We start from the raw sequence: 20,885 nt of genomic DNA, 5'->3' as shown, positions 1-20,885 counted from the left end.
ACATATGTATACTAGAAGGAGGTGAAAGAGTATAAGCGGAAGGAGACTTATTTTTCATTCTGTATTCTTTGGGACACTTTTATTTTTTAAAAAACATATTCATCATCTTTACAATGCAAACTAAAGAAACACTTCCATACATTTCTCCAAATAGGCAGACTGGCTGCAGAATACTTTCTATTACAAATATAAGGAAGAAAATGTCTTTCAACATCCTGACCAAAACATAGGTAGTATCAATACTCAGAATTAACTAAACATCTTAATTCTATAACCATGCATGATTCGATATAAGATCGAGAAAACAGTCTGTATAGGACTAAAATTAGAACTCTCCTAACAGGATGATTAAAAAAAGACATAATGCTAACAGAAATAAGCCAGCCACAAAAGGACAAATGTTGTGTGATTCCACTCACATGAGGTCTCTAGAGGAGCCAAATTTAGAGAGAGTAAAACAGTGGTTGGCAGGGTCTCAGGAGAGGGAGTAGGGACAGTTTCAGTTCAAGAAGATGAAAAAGTTCTGGAGATAGACAGTGGTGATGGTTGTGCAAAAATGTAAATATACTTAATGCCACTGAATTGCACACTTAAAAATGGTTAAAATCTTTTATGCCATGTATATTTTACCACAATAAAAAAAAAAGAACGAAAAAAAGAACCAAAAAAAATCATGGTGGTATACTTACACATTCAAATCATAGTAATTCTTCAAATGAATTATTTCCTCAATATACCCATGTGCTACATCTGGAAATCTTACTTCCTGGAAGGGAATAAAACACATTATTTATATTTCATCCCCTAGAATGGTTTCAAATTCCAATAAAAACCAGATGGCAAAAAGTACATAAATGACTAAAGACTAGAAACGGACTGTAAGGCAGGTTTGAGTCTGGCTTAGAACTTTGCAAGGTGCCCAGATTTATCTGTCTACATAGAATAAGGAATTTAGAAAGGTACCTAGAGATCATCTGGTCCTCTGCCCCCATTCTGCATGTCCATTCTTTACTCTTTCAATAAATACTGAACATCTCTGCTCAAGCAAAGGGAGTCTAAAGATGAATAAAGCACTTTCTAGTGTACACCCTCAAGAAGCACACAATCTAGTAGACCAGATGAAAAAACCTGGGGGAAGAAGGGTTAAAAGACTGTTCAAAGGCAAAGGGCAGCCCATAAAGCCCTGCATGACTTTCTAGGTCAGTGCTATCTAACAGAACTTGATACAAAGATGGAAATGTTGCATTCTGTGCTTTCCAAAATGGTAGCTATCCAGCCCCATATTAAGCACTTAAAATCTGACTGGTGCCAATGGAAATGAAATTTAAATTTTATTTTACTGTAACACATTTAAATTTAAAGAGCCAAATGAGGCTACCACATTGGACAGTGCAGCTCTAGGTAATCTTATAAACCTGCTTTATGGGTTTGAATTTGGAGTTAACTCAATTCCTTTTTAAAAACTGGGAGGACTGCTCATATGACAGCACGAAGGCACCCGTGATCTGTAGCTAGAATCCCAGAGGGCTTGCTGAGGGGTTAAGGACAAAATCAAGGAATCCTGATTCAATTTTCGTATCTTCAGTTTTTCTCCTAGTCTATAAATCTAGGAAATTAGGAAAATGAAGTCCACACACACAAATGATACTTTTGCAATAAAAGAAAACTCAGGGACTTCCCTGGTGGCACAGTGGTTAAGAATCTGCCTGCCAAAGCAGAGGACAGGGGTTCAATCCCTGGTCCGGAAAGATACCACATGCTGAGGAGCAACTAAGCCTGTGTGCCCCAACTACTAAGCCTGTAATCTAGAGCCTGTGAGCCACAACTACTGAGCCCATGTGCTGCAACTACTAAAGCCCGTGCACCTAAAGCCCATGCGCCGCAGCAGAAGAAGCCACCTCAATTAGAAGCCCTCAGACCACAACGAAGACTAGCCCCTGCTCGCTGCAACTAGAGAAAGCCTGGGCGCAGCAACAAAGACCCAATGCAGCCAAAAAGAAAAAAAAAAGAAAGAAAAGAAAGAAAACTCAGTTTTCTTTTAGAAAATAAAACTTACTGTTTCTTTCACTAATAGTGCAATGAGTTCTTGGTCTAATTCAGGAGCTTCTTGCCCCCAAAGGTTTTCCAAATTGGGCTCCTGAGATCCTTGCAGTGGAAAGGCTGGACCTGGCTCTTCATCATCTATTGCTAATTGTTGGTCTTCAAGCTCTCCTAGAGGATGGCCAGGCTGAGGAGAAGAAGGGCCTGTAATCCCATCCTGCAGGGGTTCTGGTCTTGGAAAAGCTGGCCTTGGAAAAGCTGTCCCTGGGGGTTCATGCTGATACAACAGTGGGCCCAGTTCTACTTCAGACTGCCGCTCCTGAGGAACAACCTGGTTTGTAATCTCACGGGGCTGCTGGTTCAGAGACTGGAAGTAAGGATGGTCTAACCAGTACTCTTCTTCGATGGCCTGGTCATCTAGGATATCAGCTGATTCTCCTAGGTTTGATAAAAGCTCTGTCTCTGAGTCTTCAGATGACTGGTTCTGAGTGTCCAAAGGATCACTTCCTGGAAAAAGAAGGCCACCTTCTTCCAAGATAATGATTTTTTGTTCTGATCTGGGGTTGACAATGTCACTTCTTGCTTGGTTATGACTTGGTCCAGGCTTGGGTTCTCTTTCTGTTTGGCCACTTGGCTTAATGAATTCAGAAACTCCAGGAGGCCGGAGATCTAGAAATTCACCGTAGTTATCCTCAGAATCATCCTGTGCCCCAGAACCAAACAATGAGCTGTTACACACAGAAAAATAGCCGTTCTTATCTGAATCAAAGGCTGCTCTAGACTTTTTAGGTCTTTCTTCTCCCAATCTTTTGAGATCTTGCCACTGGGCAGCTGGTTTGATGAGATTGGGTCGTGATGTCTGAGGTTTATTTGTCTAAGAAAAAATGAAATTTTAATAATAATTCAATTTTTTTCCTGTGTCTATACCTCCTTATGTACTTACATTGAGCTTCTGAGGTAGGACAGGAAAGAAACAAAAACAAAAACACCCTTCCCCGTAAGACCTATTCTTCACACTTAACTATCTACACTACAGTAACTCTAAGAATCAAAGCAGCCATTCATTGATTGAATCGTGACTTATAGTTTGAATTATAATTTCATCTGAGACCACTAAAACAAAAATAATTGCATAGTAAAGAAAATATTGAAAGAATGACAACACAGTAAAGGAATGAGAAATGTTCAATAAACAAACGAAGAGAATCTAAATCTCATTTGTAATTCAGCAAAATGCAAATTAAAACAAGATTCCCCCCCACCCCCAAGACTGGCAACAACTTTTAGTTAGACAACTTTCTAGTTAGCGTTAGTACAGAAGTGGGAAAACTCTCATAGCTGGTGAATTTAGGAGAGCAATTTGGTACTACTTATTTTTAAAAAATGTATATCCTGGACTTCCTAGGTGGCGCACCAGTTAGGAATCTGCCTGCCAAGGCAGGGGACACAGGTTCGAGCCCTGCTCTGGGAGGATTCCACATGCCAAGGAGCAACTAAGCCCGTGCGCCACAACTATTGAGCTTGCGCTCTAGAGCCTGTAAGCTGCAACTACTGAGGCCCACGTGCCTAGAGCCTGTGCTCCACAACAAGAGAAGCCACAGCAACGAGGAGCCGATGCACCAAAATGAAGAGTAGCCCCCGCTCAGAGCAGCTAGAGAAAGGCTGTGTGCAGCAACGAAGACTCAACACAGCCAATAAATAAATAAAAATAAACAAATAAATTTATTAAAAAAAAAAAGAATCCACCTGCCAATGCAGGGGACGTGGGTTTGAGCCCTGCTCTGGGAAGATTCCACATACCGTGGAGCAACTAAGCCTGTGCGCCACAACTATTGAGCCTGTGCTCTAGAGCCCATGAGCCACAACTACTGAGCCCGTGTGCCGCAACTAGTGAAGCCCATATGCCTAGAGCCTGTGCTCCACAACAAGAGAAGCCACTACAATGAGGAGTCCATGCACCAAAATGAAGAGTGGCCCCCGCTCAGAGCAGCTAGAGAAAGGCTGTGTGCAGCAACGAAGACCCAACGCAGCCAATAAATTAAATAAGTAAGTAAGTAAGTAAGTTTATATTAAAAAAAAAAAAAAAGTATATCCTGGAAGGATACATGCCACACTGGTGACAACAGTTCCTCTGGGAAATCTCTGGGGCAGAAGGGGCTGCTGAAGAAAGACTTCAGTTTTATTTGTACTGTTTCAATTTCTATAGGAACATAATCACGTGTTACTTGTAAATTTAAAAAGTGGAATGCCCAATTTTAAGTTAGCAGAATAAAGATGTCTCTGACCCTTCTCTTTTCTGAAATCACCCCCAATCCAGAGAGAATAAGACACAGAACTGAAAATCTTTGATGAAGCCAGCAGACATTTGTGATCCCAAATCACAATAAGTAGAAGAAGGAGCTGACAGAAAGCTTCAGAAAGGCAGAGAGTTTTCCGAATAGGTGGTGTAGCCTGGGGGATAAAGCCAACAACCCCTTGTCTGGAACAACGAGAACCTCCACCCTATTTGGCAGCAAGGATTTTTAGGAGGAGGTCAGACTGAATGAAGACAGAAGTCTCTGCTGGTGATAGGCTGTCAGTGAGGCAGGAGGGAGAGAACTCTGAACTGGGCTACTCTGAAACTGGCAATATCTGCCAGGCAGTAAGAAATAAATAAGCATGCGTGCAAGTAAGCACACCTCCCCCACCACCTCAATGTCCTCCTCTGTGATGGGAAGAATTACTGCTAGCCAAGAAGAGTGCCTGAGCCCGTCCCCAAAATAAATGCCTGCAAAGAGCTGATCTGGGAAAACTTTAAATGCATTCAAAGTAGTAATAAAAAACAAGCAGCACAGAAACTATATTAAGATACCTAACTACTGAAAAAAGAAGTGGTAGATGAGCGACACATATGATGAAATCAGTACTACACAGTGAATGAAACGAGAAAAGAGAAGCAAGAACACAAAGAAGGGATGAAATAGTTAGCTATTTAATATAAATGTTTTAAATCATGGTTTTGTAGAAAAAAGGCAATAATCAAAAGTTGGGAGGGGAAATGGAGAAGCTGAGGGTCAAAAGATACACTTAAAGCTGATAAATCAACCTGTAAGGACATCTGTAAGGACAGCATTTGAAAGTATAAAAGTAAGTACTAGAAGAACTAAAACCAACCAACCAACCAACAAAAACTAAGGTTAAAAACCTTTCATATTATCAGTAAGAACACATTCCCTCAATATAAATAAAACAAAACCTCAAAAATGCAGGGAATATAGTGAAAGATCATTTTTAAAAGCAATAAAAATATACATACACAACTACAGGCATACCTCAGAGATAATGCAGGTTCAGTTGCAGACCACTGCAATAAAGCAAATATTGCAATAAAGCAAGTCACATGAATTTTTTGGTTTCCCAGTGCACAGAAAACTCATGTTTACACTATACTGTAGTCTATTAAGTGTGCAATAGGATTAAAAAAACAATGTACATATTAAAATTTGTGTGTGTGTGTGTATATATATATATACACACACACACATATATAATTTTTTATCCATTTATCTATCATTGAACATTTAGGTTGCTACCAGATATCAGCTATTGTAAGTTATGTTGCAGGGGTGCATATATCTCTTTAGTTTTTTTGCTTTGTTTTGTTTTCTTTAGATAAATAACCAAAAGTGAAATTGCTAAATCACATGGCAGTTTTCTTTTTTAATGTTTTCAGAACCCTCTGTAATGTTTTCAATAGTGGCTGCAGTACATACTTAATTTTTAACAACGCTATTGGAAAAATGGTGCCGAAAAGACTTGCTCAATGTGAGGTTGCCACAAACCTGCAATTTGTAAAATAAAAACAAAAAACAAAAAACAAAAAACAGAGCTACATCTGCAAAGCACAATAAAATGAGATATGCCTGTATATAATCAAGAGTTACTAGAACAAAGTGATTCAGGAAGCACACTGACGAAGACACCAAAGTGGATTTCTGATTCTAGTAATGGCATGCTAGATCATTCAGATCAACCCTCCTACTGAGTAAAAGCAGAAACCCTGGTCAAAATATCAAAGCAAAACCAAAACATCTACTTGAAGGTCTCAGGACCCAGGAGGAAGAAATCCAACAAAATAAGCTACTTTTCTTCCACAGATGCATTTGCCAATCCCAGACCTGGCTGAAGAATGAGAAGACTGAAGGAAATCTTTGATAGCCTTTCTGAGGAGCTAAGTGTACAAAATTGGAATTCAGAACTCACCATGGGGAGGAATTCTGGTAAATCTTAAGCTCTAGGGTCAGTTTTTGAAGGGTATACCACTGAAGTAAGGATAAATTGGAAATATGCTGCATCTCCCAGAAGCTGAATCCTAGTTTCAATCGTTTAAATCCCTGGATCTGAGTTTGCTGGTCTCCCTAACCTTCTTTGAGAAACATCATCTAGAACCTCAAAATTTTCATACAAAATGATACTACTATTCAACAAAAAATAACCAGGCACAGAAGAAGTTATGCAACATAACAAAAAACTAAAACCAAGAGAAGTAATAGACAACAAAAACATATCTACAGAGGTTTCAAATAGTGAAGTTAGCAGACATGGATTCTAAAATAACACGCTTAGCATGTTTAAGGAAATAAAAGATTACATCAAAAGTTTCAGCAGAGAACTAGAAAGTGTTACAAAGAAAGAAAAAAATAAACTATCAAATGGAAATTCCAAAATGTAAAAATACAATAACTGAGATTAGGAATCAATGAATCAGTGCATAGCATTTTAAACAAACATAGTTGAAGAGAAAAATTAGTGAACTGAAAGGTCAGAATAGCCAGAATAAGGCATAGAGACACAAAATGACTGAAAATCAGATAAGAGAATAGAAGACATAAAGAATAATACAGTGAAAAGATTTCACCCAACCACGTAACTAAAGTTCTAGAAAAAGAGGAGAGAGATAAGAAGCAATACTTGAAGGTAAAATATAAATATTCAAGGACAGCAGCTTGATTTCAGTTCTGAAGATATAAGCCAGATGAATTGAAAAATAAACAAAAAACAAAACCAAAAAAAGAGACCTAGATATAGCAATGGGAAGACTGCAGAAATCAAAGATAAAAATTTAAAGCAGCAGCACACACTACTTTCAAAAGGAAAAAATAAGATTGACTTTTCAATAGAAAAATGGAAGCCAGATGGATAAACACAAGGTCCTACTTGTATAGCACAGAGAACTATATCCATACCATATGACAAACCATAATGGAATAGAATATAAAAAAATATACATGTATAACTGAATCACTTTGCTGTAGAGTAGTAATTAACACAACATTGTGAATCAACTACACTTCAGTAAAATAAATAAATAAATAAAAGAAAAAGAAAAATGGAAGCCAAAAAATACTGGAATAGTACCTTCCTTGTGTTAAAATAACTGCCACAAAGAATTCTATACTCAATGAAAATATCAGAGTTATTGTAAAGAAAATCCTAAAGAATGTTCTTTAGGTAGAATAAAAATAATCTCCGTTTTAAGGCCAGAGATGCAGAAAGGAATGAAGACAAACAAAAAAGATGAATATTTGGAGAAGGTAAGGTGAATACTGATTGTATAAAACAAGATACACAGGGTTTAAAAAAATGTATACAGAATTAAAATACATTTTTAAAAAATAGTATTTAAATTGGGAGGTGAACAAATACAGTTAAAGTGTTCTAAAGTCTTTACAATACCCAGGAAGAGTTCAAAACACTAATAAACATTAGTGCTGAGGCCTCTATGATGTGAGAAAGCCTGAACTGGCCTTTAAAATAGATCATATGGAAGGACTTCACTGGCAGTCCAGTAGTTAAGACTCTGAGCCTGCACTGCAGGAGTTTGGGTTTGATCCCTAGTCGGGGAACTAAGATCCTACATGCCACATGGTGTGGCCAAAAAGAAAAAAAAAGTTAAAATAGATCATGTGTAGTATCAGACATGATACCAAAACAAGTGACAAAGGAAAAAATAGATAAACTGAACTTCAAAGTTTAAAACTTATGCTTAAAGGATACTATCAAAAAAGTAAAAAGACAATTTACAAAACAAGAAAAAATATCCACAAATCAAGATACCTGATAAGGTATAGTATTCAGAATATATAAAGATTCAATAAGATGACAACACACTATAAAAATGAGTAAAGGATCTGCACTGACATTTCTCCGAAGAAAAGATACAAATGGCCAATAAGCACATGAAAAGAGGCCAACATCATTAGCCACAGGGTAATGCAAATCAAAATCATGAGATACCACTTCACACCCATGAGGATGGCTATAATAAAAAAGATATAGCAATTATTGGTGAGAATATGGAGAAACTGGAACCCTCATACACCGCTGGCAGTAATGTAAAACAGTGTTACTACTATGGAAAACAGTCTGGTAGAGTAAAATACAGAGTTACCTTGTAATCCAGCAATTTCATTCCTAGATATATACCTGCTATGGTCTGAATGTTTGTGCCCACTCCTCTGCCCCCAAATTTTTATATGTTGAAATCCTAATCACCAAAGGTAATGGTACCAGTAGGGGGAGTCTTTGGAAAGTGCTAAATCATGAGGGGAGAACCCTCATGAATGCGATTGGTGTGCCTTTACAGAAGAGGCTCCAGAGAGATTCCTAGCTCCTCCCACCATGTGAGGACACAGGGAGAAGGTGCCAGCTATGAACCAGGAAGAGGACCTTTACATAATCATGCTGGAGTCTTGATCTTGAACTTCCCAGCCTCCAGAAGTGTGAGCAATAAATTTCTATTGTTTATAAGCTATCTACTCTGTGGTATTTTGTTACAGTGGCCTAAATGGACTAAGACGATACTCAACAGAAACGAAAACATACGTCCATAGACAAACTTATACATGAATGTTCATAGCAGCATTATTCATAATAGCAAAAAAGTGAAAGCAACTCAAATGTCCATCAATTGATGAAAGGCTAAACAACATGTGGTATACCCACACATCACAGATGACCTTGAGAACATTATGCTAAATGAAAGAAGCTGGTCACAAAGGACCAAATAGTATATGATTCCATTCATATAAAATGTCTAGAATAGGCAAATTTATAGAGACAGAAGTGCTTAGTGGTTCTTAGAACTGGGTGGAAGAGAAGAAGGGAGGAGGGAAGATAATGGTTGCCTCATCAAATTAAGAAAAAAGGCGAGGGCTTCCTAGGTGGCGCAGTGGTTAAGAATCCGCCTGCCAGTGCAGAGGTCATGAGTTCGATCCCAGCTCCAGGAAGATCCCACATGCCGCGGAGCAACTAAGCCCGTGTGCCAAAAAAAAAAAAAAAGAAAAAAGGCGAAAAAAACACAAGTAAACTAAAATAGAAAAGGAAAATGGAGGAACTATAGATTCAGAGTAAATAGCAAGAACAGGCTATTTTGCTTAATTCTATTAAATACATTAAAAAACACTGAAGAAATAATTTTCTAGAAAAATATCAGTGAACAAAAAAGATACTGAAAATAACAGTAAACCTAGACATGTCAATCACCAGAGAAGAAGCTGAAACAGTTTCAAAGAACTGTCCTCCATGAAAAGAAATAGCCCAGATGCCTTTAAGGTAAATTCTACCAAATCTTTACATAACAGGTAACTCCAACATTATTTAAAATATTTTATCAGAGTACAGAAAAAGAAAGGAAACTTCTAGACTCTTCATGAAGTCAGAATCCTGTTTACAAAAAATTTGTCAAGGACAGCACAGGTACACATACACACTATGGGACAATCTCACTCATGAGATCTATGGAGAAAACCCTAAATAAAATCTTAGCAAACAGAATCCAACAGGACACTATTGTTACAACACCATTACCAAGCCAAGTCCATCCAGAGACAAAATAATTTACCACATAAACAGGTTAAAAATAAAAAATCATATAATAATCTCCAGAGATGCTGAGGTTGAATCTGACAGAATTCTACATTTACTCATTAATAAAAACTTGAAATAAAGTAGATAGCTACTTCCTTAACATAATTTAAAAAGGTACCTCAAGCAAAAAGTCACCATCACACTTAATGAAGAAATATTAGAAGTATTCCCGTTTATGTCAGTGGCTATTTTTCTTATTCCTACTACCACTATTACTTAAAAATTTTGAGGGCTTACCACTTAATATAGTTAGCCAAGTATAAAAACTTGAAAGAAAGAAACTGTAAGTATTATTACTTACAGATAGATCAGATACCATTCCTTGGGTCAACTGCAAAATGACTACAGACAATAAAAACAAGATGATTGATTATGAAATTAATGTAAAAACCAATAACTTTTAAATTTATAAAAAAGGTTACACAGTACATGGAAGAGAAGATGTCACTTACAAATGCAACAGAAAATATAAAATAACCAGGAACAAACCTAAAAATGTTTAAGATCTATAGTTAATAAAAATTCAAAAGGCTCTGGCTGAGGAATATAAAGGAAGGTCAGACTAAATGAAAAGACAAAATGTTCTTAGTTGAAAGGGTCAATATTATAAAAATTGTTCTATAACAAAATATATTTTAAATTAAACTATCTTTTGGAATTAGAAAAGCTGATCTTAAAATCTGTATTAAAATATAAGCACAAAATATCCTGGATGATTTTGAAAAATGTAGAATAACAAGAGGAGATGAGCACTACCTGATACTGATACATTATAAGGATGTAGTAATTACAACAGTGTGGACTAACAGCGTGGAATACGCTGTTAAGTCTAGAAACAAACCAAAACATATGGCTGCTGGCTTGTAAGCTAAGGGGACATCAGGCAGGGTATAAATGGGGCTGTTCTCAGAAATGTAGAACAAGTGCAAATACTGCTACAAGCGTAGCACAAGAGGTGCTCTCAGCTGTTCTAGAAGGCCCCTACCTACTACTGAGTGGCTGAAGAATCAGATAATTAACTTGCAATGTGCCTCATCATGGTAAGTTTTAGAAAACTCACTTCCGCCAGGATGACATCATCATCCAGGTCCTCTTCATCATGTTGCTGAGGAGCTGGGGTGACCAGCATTGGAACCCCTTCCTCATCAGAGGAGTCAGATATGGTGATGGGTCCATCTCTGAGATTGATCCAGTCTAAAAGTAGGCAGAGAACACTGTTACAAGGAGGTGGGCATAATCACACTGTCCTTTAATTCAACTTTGGCATGAAGAGGGTCAAGCCTAAAGCCAAGTTCAAGGCTACTAGAGTGTTAACTTATCTCCTCAAGCAGCACACACATCCAAACATTAAAGTGAGCCATTTTTCCATGCTGATCTTTGCCAATAATTCATTTTGGGAATCACCAGAGAAAATCTGACAATTACCATGCACAAGATTATCAACTTTTTCTTATAGAAGACTGGAGAAATCTGTTGATAAAATCTTCTTGACTGCTAATTTCTTAAAAGTGAAATCATGGCCTCCTATCTCATTTCTATTCCTCCAAGGGAACATAAAACACTGTTTTATTCAAACTATTGGTCTGAAAAAACTTTCACTCAGAAACAGTAAAATATTGACTTAATATTTAAAACATTAAAATCTGCTCACCTTAAACATAAACCTTAAGTATCATTTATGCAAACATATTTCAGTATTTTAGTCAAACACCCATTTATCATCTATGACAGTAAGCAATTTAACTTCCCTAGTTTCCTATAACTAGAGTTAAACCATCTAAATGTAATAATTTTGTTTGAGGCCTCTAACTCCTTTTATTTGTTTGAAGATAGATCATGTTTGATATGAATTACTGGATAACACAAATTAATAATTCCTCCATTAAAGCGCTAATATTTTTCTCAAGGTTAATGCCTCATGTATTTTTATGGTATCCAACAATCTGAAAAACAATATAAAACCAATTATCTCATTTCATCCTGTAACAGGGCTGTGGTGATGCCAAGACGGCAGTTTAAAACAGGTATGTCCATGGGATCTAAGGTCAGACTGCCTGGATTCCAGTCTCAGCTCTACCACATACTAGCTACATGATGCCATTATTTACATCTTTAGGCATCCATTTCCTCAATGTTAAAGAAAGGCTAACCATAGTGCCTACTTCATATAGCTGTATTAGTTGAGAAAACCCACATATAATGCTTGTTTATTATAGTACTTGACACACAGTAAAGTTACCTGATTTCAAGTCCAATGCTACCTACACAGCAGACTGATAAACCTAACAACTAACTGAACTGAGGGCCTGCGGAAGTACATTATAGAGGACTTCCGTTAAACCTGGCAGAATGAAACCATCACCTTCTGAAACCCCACTAAAATGATAGTAAAGGAATTTTTTTAAAAGTATAACCTCTTAAGTACACAAAGAAGAGAAAAGGAGATGATAGCTAGCAAGAGATTGAAACAAAATTCTGGAAAACAGCAGATATACAGATGACAAGACCTCTAGAAGAGTGGAAAAGGCTCAAATCTGCAGAGGGGTCAGCCCACCAGAGGTGGCCTAATTCATGTTGCAGAATCGTAGATTTCCTTGAATAAATGCTCTCAATTATTGTATGCCTTTGTTCATTTCCAGTCTTTAAATGGTTATTTTAGACAATTCTGCCTAATTTTATTGTCGATTTTGGGGAGAGGATTTGCCAAGCTTCTCACTCAGCCATTCCAAAAGACTCGCCCTGTGGCGGTCCATTCTGAAGAGCCTCTCCGAGGCAGAGAGTTGCTGGACACCAGGCCCAGAGAGGAAAGAGGTGTCACTGAAACAGCCACAATGAGTAAGACCCTGGCTGTCTTCTGCTGCTTGGCTCCCAGAATGCTGGCAGACAGTCTTAGACTGTCAGAAATTATAGATTCCTCTCTGGAAGAACTGGCCCAAGAAAAAGACACAGACAACAACCTTGGGGCACCCAGTGAAAAAGTTAGTTTTAAACCTATCACCTTACAGTGAAGCTCAATGGTTGACAAGATACTCCCCAACATACCACGTACAAACACATGAGCTTCTAAAAATATACTTTAAAAATTTAAAGCATAATAGAGCAAAGCCTATGAATTCATACAAAAGGCCCATACCTGTGTGACCATCCCCAAGGTTTGTAAATACATTTCTAGCACATTAGTAGCTTAAACTCCTCAGGTTAGTTTCTGAATATAAGTTCTTTCATTTCTAGCTTCCTTGCAATTAACATATCTGAGATATATCCATGCTGTCACATGTTGCAGTACGTAGTTTTCCTTCCTGTATGTAATCTACTATATGAATATATCATAAGTTATTTATTCTTCGGTTGACAGACATTTGGGTTGGTTCCAGTCTTGGCTATTTTGGCTACTGCTGTTATGAACATTCTCGTATATGTATCTTGGTATACTCATTTCAGCTGGGTACATTCTAGGAGAGGTGCTGAGTCACAGGGATAGCACATGTTCAATTTTAGTGGACAATGCCAAACAACTTTTCAAATTGTCTGTGCCAATTTACACTCCCACCACCAGTATAGGAACTTGAAACTTGTTTTGTGGCTCAAAATGTGGTCAATTTTGGTGAACACATTGGGCACAACATTCCATATATGTCTATTATGTCAAGTGCACTGATCATGCTCTTCCAGTGTTCCATATTCACACACATGCTTGTGTGCCTGCTCTCTCTCTGTTATTAAAAGAAACGTTAAAGTCTCCCATTTTGATTGTAGATTTGTTCAATTCTCCTTTTAGTTTTGTCAATTTTTTCTGTGTATATTTTGATACCATATTACTACTTATATGGAGATTAGAATTGTTTTATCTTCCCAGACTCTTTATCTTTCCCACAACTCTTTATCTTTATTAACACCTGAGAAAAGAGAACTCTCCTGCACTGCTGGTGGGAATGTAAGCTGATACAGCCACTATAGAAAACAGTTTGGAAGTTCCTTAAAAAACTAAAAATGGAACTACCATACGACCCAGTAATCCCACTCCTGGGCATATACCCAGAGAAAACCATAGTCTAAAAAGAAACATGTACCATACTGTTCACTGCAGCACTGTTTACAATAGCCAGGACATGGAAGCAACCTAAATGCTCATCAACAGATGAATGGATAAAGAAGATGTGGCACATATATACAGTGGAATATTACTCAGCCATAAAAAGGAATGAAATTGAACTATATGTAATGAGGCAGACAGAACTACAGACTGTCATACAGAGCGAAGTAAGCCAGAAAGAGAAAAACAAATACCGTATGCTAACTCACATATATGGAATCTAAAAAAATGGTATTGATGAACCCAGTGACACGGCAAGAATAAAGATGTAGATGTATAGAATGGACCTGAGGACATGGGGTGGGGGTGGGGTGAAAGGGAAGCTGGGATGAAGTGAGAGAGTAGCATAGACATATATACGCTACCAAACGTAAAATAGATAGCTAGTGGGAAGCTGCTGCATAACACAGGGAGATCAACTCGATGATGGGTGATGACTTAAGAGGGCCAGGACAGGGAGGGAGGGGATATGGGGATATATGTATAAATACAGTTGACCCACTTTGGTGTACCTCAAAAACTGGTACAAGAGTGTAAAGCAATTATATTCCAATAAAGAGCTTAAAAAACCCCACTTCTGGCTGGACTGTCTACTTTAGCTGATAATATACAGACTTATCAGCACTGTTTTGAGGGCTACAGTTTGCATAATGTATCTTTTTTAATTCTTGTACTTTTAACCTTTCTTTATTTTACCTTTATTTTAAGCCTATTTTCACTGGGTACAGAATTCTAGGTGAATACTATTCAGCAGTCAAAAAGTACCAAATTACTGATACATGCAACAACACGGGTGAATCAAAAAAATTATGTTGCGCAGAAGAATTCAGGTACAAAGAGTATGTACTGTATGGTTCCATTTATATGAAACTGTAGAGTGACAAAAAGCAAATTAGTGGTTTCCTTAAGTCAGAAGTAGGGTGAGGACTACCTGAAAAGGGGCATAAAGGAATCTTTCTGGATATGTTCTACATCATGATTGAGGTGGTGGTTACATAGGTATATTCATTTTTCAAAAATCACTGAACTATACACTTAAAATGTGTGCATTTACTGCATGTAAATTATACCTCAATAAAGATGATTTAAAAATTAAAAAACACTACAGGGGTTGGCATAGTAAGAATTATTAATGCAGCTAATAAAAACAACTCTATATGCCTAAAAAAAATCCTCACAATGGGTGCAAAATATATAAAACTTGTCCAACAGAAAAATATACCCCCAGTCAATAATTTCCCAGAAGAAATTAGTTGTCTTAAAGAAACTCTGGGGAATTCTCTGGTGGTGCAGCGGTTAAGAATCCGCCTGCCAATGCAGGGGACACAAGTTTGAGCCCTGGTCTGGGAGGATTCCACATGCCGCAGAGCAACTATGCCCGTGTGCCACAGCTACTGAAGCCTGTGCACCTAGAGCCTGTGCTCCACAACAAGAGAAGCCACCACAATGAGAAACCCATGCACCGCAACAAAGAATAGCTCCCACTTGCTGCAACTAGAGAACGCCTGAACAGCAACAAACACCCAACACAGGCAATAAGTAAATAAATAAATTTGTTAAAAAAAAAACTCTGTTCAAGTATATTTAAGACCCAATTGAAAAATCAACTACAACATTAATTTGACATACATGTTCAGAAAATTTTGAAACGATCATATATGCAAATTATAGCTAAGATTTAAAACTTCTTAAATCACAGTAAATTATGGCTACAATCACTTCCAAGTTAGAACACACATTAATAGGATCCTTAAAAAAAAATCAGTATTTCTTTTGTTTTCATAATTTACACAGCTTAAACAAATTTATTTTTCTCAATTTATTTGCTTAATAAAATTTGCTCAATTTTAAATGCTCTGAGAGCCATATATATAAAATTTACCTACTGCCGGAAAAAAAATCTTCGTAAGCACAAAATATTATCAATGGGAAAACACACAAAAATGGTACAACCTCTTCTATGGAATTTACACTTAGGATCTTTTCCTCCTTATCAGCATAATTTTTTTCCTTTTAGCCTAAATGTAACCGTGAATTATAATCTGATAGGAAATTTCATATGTATTTAGGAATCTTAAAGAAATGCAGGCTCCCTTCCCCTTTATGAATCAATGAATTCCCCCCAATTTTAAACTGTCAAGTCAAAAAATACAGGTGCTAAAATTCCCTGTAAGGCTAAACCAGAATCTTCTGGCAAAAAAGAAATTAAGCACTGAATGAGGGGCCAGAAGTGCTTTAGTAGCACCTTTAGTACTTTCAGAACATACAGGCCTGGGGGAGCACTCCCCTGCAGTCACCAGTCCTTCAAAAACTGAGAACTACCACAGTTCCCATACTCCTATCTCATAAGATCCAATCTACTTGTGATAGAAGATTCTTAAACTTCATTCATGACAGCAGGTATCACCATTTGACACAAAATTCTAGTCTGATGAGTCCATCTAAACCTGATGTTCTGAGGTCTAAAAATGAAATGTCTCTGGGTTCTACATGGTGCAAACCAGATTCATTTCAAAGACGACATAACTATAATACTAAGGGAAAAAGCAATGATGAAAGAGAGAAAATGACAACACTTACCTTGCCCCCGGTGGCAGTGGAAGTTGTTCAAGTGAATTACCTCTTCATTGTTGTTTCCTTCTGCCATTTTTCAATGCAGACACACACCTATGTGCTTGCTAGTATCTACACATGGTGACTACCTGTTCAAAGGGTCTGAACAAAAAGAAAAAAATAACATTAAGAATGAGGGAGTATCAAAACTCTTCCCACATTCTAAGCTTATCATGAAAACACCACTAAAAAGAAAAATAAAATAACTAAAAAGCTAACAGAAGAGGAAAAAATGGAATTAAAAAAAGAACAATTACTGCAAAAGAACGAACAAAGGATCAAAAAACAGATGGGACATTAAAAAAGTAAAATTAAACTGAAAAAATAAAACAAAAAAGGAAATAAAAGTATTCTTTAATAAGTAAAATTAAAAACTCAATTACAGCAATCTATGGAATGGGAGAAAATATTTGCAAGTTATAATCCCTAATAAGGTGCTAAAATCCAGAATATTTAAAGAACTCATACAGATCAATGGCAAAAAAAACAAATAATCCAATTTTTTAAAATGGGCAAAGGATCTAAACAGACATTTTCCCAAATAAGATATTCAAATGGCCAACAGGTATATTAAAAGGTGCTCAACAACACTAAACATCAGGGAAATGCAAGTCTAAATCACCTCTGCCTGTTAGAATGGCTATCATTCATTCAAAAAGATGAGCGAGAACAATGCTACTAACAGGATGTGGAAAAAAGGGAACCTTTGTGCACTGCTGGTGGGATTATAAATTGGAACAGCCACTACAGAAAACAGTATGGAGGTTCCTCTAAAATTTTTAAATGAAACTACCATATGATCCAGCAATTCCACTTCTGGGTATATATCTGAAGGAAATGAAACATTTCAATATTTCAAAGATATTTGCACTGCCACGTTCATTGCAGCACTATTTACAACAGCCAAGACATGGAAATAACCTATGTGTCCACTGACAGATGAATGGGTAAAGAAAATGGAATACTATTCAGCTACAAAGAAGGAAATTCTGCCATCTGCGACAACGTGGATGGGCCTTGAGGGGATTATACTAAGCAAAATAAGTGATAGAGAAAGCCAAATTCTGTATGATCTCATCTACATCTGGAATCCAAAAACAAACAAGCAAACAAAAAAACAAAACCATTAAAAAAAAAAACCTCATAGAAAAAGAGATCAGATTTGTGGTTACAAGAGGTGGGGGAACTGGATGAAGGTGGTCATAAGGTAAAACTTCCAGTTATAAGATAAATAAGTACTGGGGATGTAATGTACAACATGAGAACTAAGGTTAACTCTGGCTACATGGTGCATGTGAGCATTGCTAAGAGAGTAAATCCTAAAAGTTCTCATCACAAGGAAAAAAAATTTTTTTTCTTTTGATACCTATATGGATGGATATTAACTAAACTTATCGTGGTAATCATTTCATACTATATGTAAGTCAAGTCATTATGCTGTACAACTTTTAAAAAATTCAATTATATCAGAAATTATATTACAGAAACAGACTACTACAATTAAAAGACAAAGATTATCAGAATGGGTAAATAAAACCCAGCTAAGTGTGTTTTACAAGATAAACACTGTAAATATAAGAAAACTGAAATATTTAAAGTGAAAGGATGGAAAGCAAATATCAAACATTAACAACTCATCTAATAAGTTTTTAATTTCAGATACTATACTTTTTAGTTATAAAATGACCATCTCAGGAAATGCAGATGGCCAACAGGCACACAAAAAGATGTTCAACATTGCTAATCATCAGGGAAATACGAATCAAAATCACAAAGAGATATCAACTCACATCTGTCAGAATGGCTATCATCAAAAAGAACACAAATAACAAATGCTGGAAAGGATGGGGAGAAAAGGGAACACCCTCACACACGGTTGGTGGGGATGTAAACTGGAGCAGCCACTATGGAAAACAGTAAAGAGCTTTCTCAAAAAACTAAAAACAGAACTATTGTATGACCCAGAAATTCCACTCTTGGGTATTTATCTGAAAAACAAAAACAAAAACACTAATTGAAAAAGACATATGCACCCCAATGTTCATAACAGCATTATTTACAATTACCAAGATATGGAAGCAACTTAAGTCCATCAAAAGATGAATGGATAAAGAAGACATGGTATGGGCTTCCTAGGTGGCGCCATGGTTGAGAATCCGCCTGCTAATGCAGGGCACACGGGTTCGATCTCTGCTCCAGGAAGATCCCACATGCTGCAGAGCAACTAAGCCCGTGCACCACAACTACTGAGCCTGCACTCTAGAGCCCGTGAGCCACAACTATTGAGCCCATGTGCTGCAACTACTGAAGCCCACGCACCTAGAGTCTGTGCACCGCAACAAGAGAAGCCATGGCAATGAGGAGCCCGCACACCACAACGAAGAGTAGCCCCCACTCGCCACAACTAAAAAGAAAAGCCCGCGCACAGCAAAAAAAAAAAAAAAAAGACCCAACACAGCCAATAAAATAAATTAATTAAAAAAAAAAAAAGACATGGTATGTTTATACAATTGACTACTACTCAGGCATGAAAAAGAACGTGTTGCCATTTGCAGCAACATGAATGGACTTGGAGGGCATTATGCTAAGTGAAATGAGACAGAGAAAGATAAATACCATATAATATTACTTGTATGTGGAATCTAAAAAAGACATCAAACTACTGAATATAACAAAAAAGAAGCAGACTCACAGATATAGTGGCTACCAGTGGAGAGAGGAAAGAGGGGAAGGGCAATAATACAGGAGTAGAGGAAAAAGAGATACAAAATATTAGGTATAAAATAAGCTATGAGGATATATTGTACAACATGGGGAATACAGCAAATATTTTATAATAACTATAAATGGAGTATAACCTTTAAAAATTGTAAATCACTATACTGTACACCTATAACATAATATTGTACAGTAACTATATTTCAATTAAAAAAGTCCATCTGATTTTTAAAAATAAATTCTAATTCTCTGTTGAAATTCTCTTTTCAACTATTTTATCCCCCAGCTCTTTACAAAACCCACAAAAACCTGCATAAGTATACTAATAACAGATAAAATAGATATTACAAAAAGTGTTATTACAGACAAGTAGGGAGATTTCATCCAGATAAGAAGGTCAACTCACAGGAAGAAAAAACAATGCTAAATCTGTATGAACTTAGTAACACAGTTTCAAAATATAGATGGCTTAAATTGACAGATCTTAAAGAAATAAGACAAATCCACACCTATGAATGGACAGAAGGCTTGACCAGCACTATCAAACAGCCGACTTAACTGACATTTATAGATCACTCCACCTAGCAACTGCAGAATACACATTCTTTTCAAATGCACCAGGAACATTTACAAAACAGACTAGATGTTGAGCCATAAAGTAGCCTCGACAGATTTATTGGGCTTGAAATCATACAGCAGATGTTGTAAGACAACAGTCAGTAAAAGAAAGATAAATTGGAAATTACTAAATATTAGAAATTAAGAAACCTAAACAACCCATGGGTTAAAAAAATTACATTGAAAATTAGAAACTATTTTGACTGAATTGAAAGATAATGAAAACAAAACACATCAAAATTTGTGGGATGGGATTAAAGCAGTGCTTAGAGGGTAATTTACAGGTCCAAATGCATATTTCAGAGAAGAAAAAAACAACCAAAAAATATTGATTTAAGCTTTGATCTCAAGAGTTTAGAAAAAGAGCAGTAAATTAAACACAGAAAAGATAGGAAGAAAAAACTCAGAGCAGAAATCAACAAAACAGATTATAAACATAAAATGGAGAAAAATCAAAGCAAAAAGGTTTCTCTGAAAAGATTAAGATCGATAAACCTTTATCAAGACTGACTAAGGGAAAAAAGGGAGAAAACACAAATTACCACCATCTGGAATGTGAAAGAAGACATCATTACAGAGTCCACAATATAAAGTATACCATGAATAACTTTATACACCTTAATTAGAAATTTTAATTGAAATAAAATCCTTGAGACACAATTTATCACTATTGAACAAAAAAATTAAATTTGAATAGATCTCTATCAAATAAAGAAACTGAATAAATAATTAATAACCTTCCCACAAAGAATTCAGCAAGCCCAGTAAAGTCTCCTGAACATTTGAGGAAGAAATGTAACTAGTATTACAAAAACTCAGAGAATATTAAAAGAACACACATTATTTCTGAAATCATTTTATGAGGCGAGCACAATTTTGATACTAAATGGTGACA

At 36.5% G+C, this 20,885-nt stretch overlaps 1 protein-coding gene across 4 annotated transcripts in view; it reads right to left on the bottom strand.

The window, feature by feature from the left end:
* The window catches only part of RNF216 (ring finger protein 216), a 160,453-nt gene that overhangs the window by 125,086 nt on the left and 14,482 nt on the right, over window positions 1-20,885 (bottom strand). For 3 of the 4 annotated variants that reach the window (XM_057748631.1, XM_057748633.1, XM_057748634.1), the window contains exons 2-5: window positions 16,622-16,756; window positions 11,009-11,142; window positions 2,057-2,914; window positions 690-766 (exon numbers count right to left, since the gene is read on the bottom strand). In XM_057748631.1, coding sequence (XP_057604614.1) covers window positions 690-766; window positions 2,057-2,914; window positions 11,009-11,142; window positions 16,622-16,688 — 1,136 coding nt within the window. In that variant the 5' untranslated portion in view covers window positions 16,689-16,756. The remainder of the gene's footprint in view (window positions 1-689; window positions 767-2,056; window positions 2,915-11,008; window positions 11,143-16,621; window positions 16,757-20,885) is intronic. The other variant, XM_057748632.1, reaches the window with a different exon arrangement.

This window comes from Hippopotamus amphibius, chromosome 9, assembly GCF_030028045.1.
Source record: "Hippopotamus amphibius kiboko isolate mHipAmp2 chromosome 9, mHipAmp2.hap2, whole genome shotgun sequence".
Classification (NCBI taxonomy): domain Eukaryota; kingdom Metazoa; phylum Chordata; class Mammalia; order Artiodactyla; family Hippopotamidae; genus Hippopotamus; species Hippopotamus amphibius.
The sequence above is the reverse complement of the archived record's forward strand: the minus strand, read 5'-3'. Positions and strand labels throughout refer to the sequence as shown.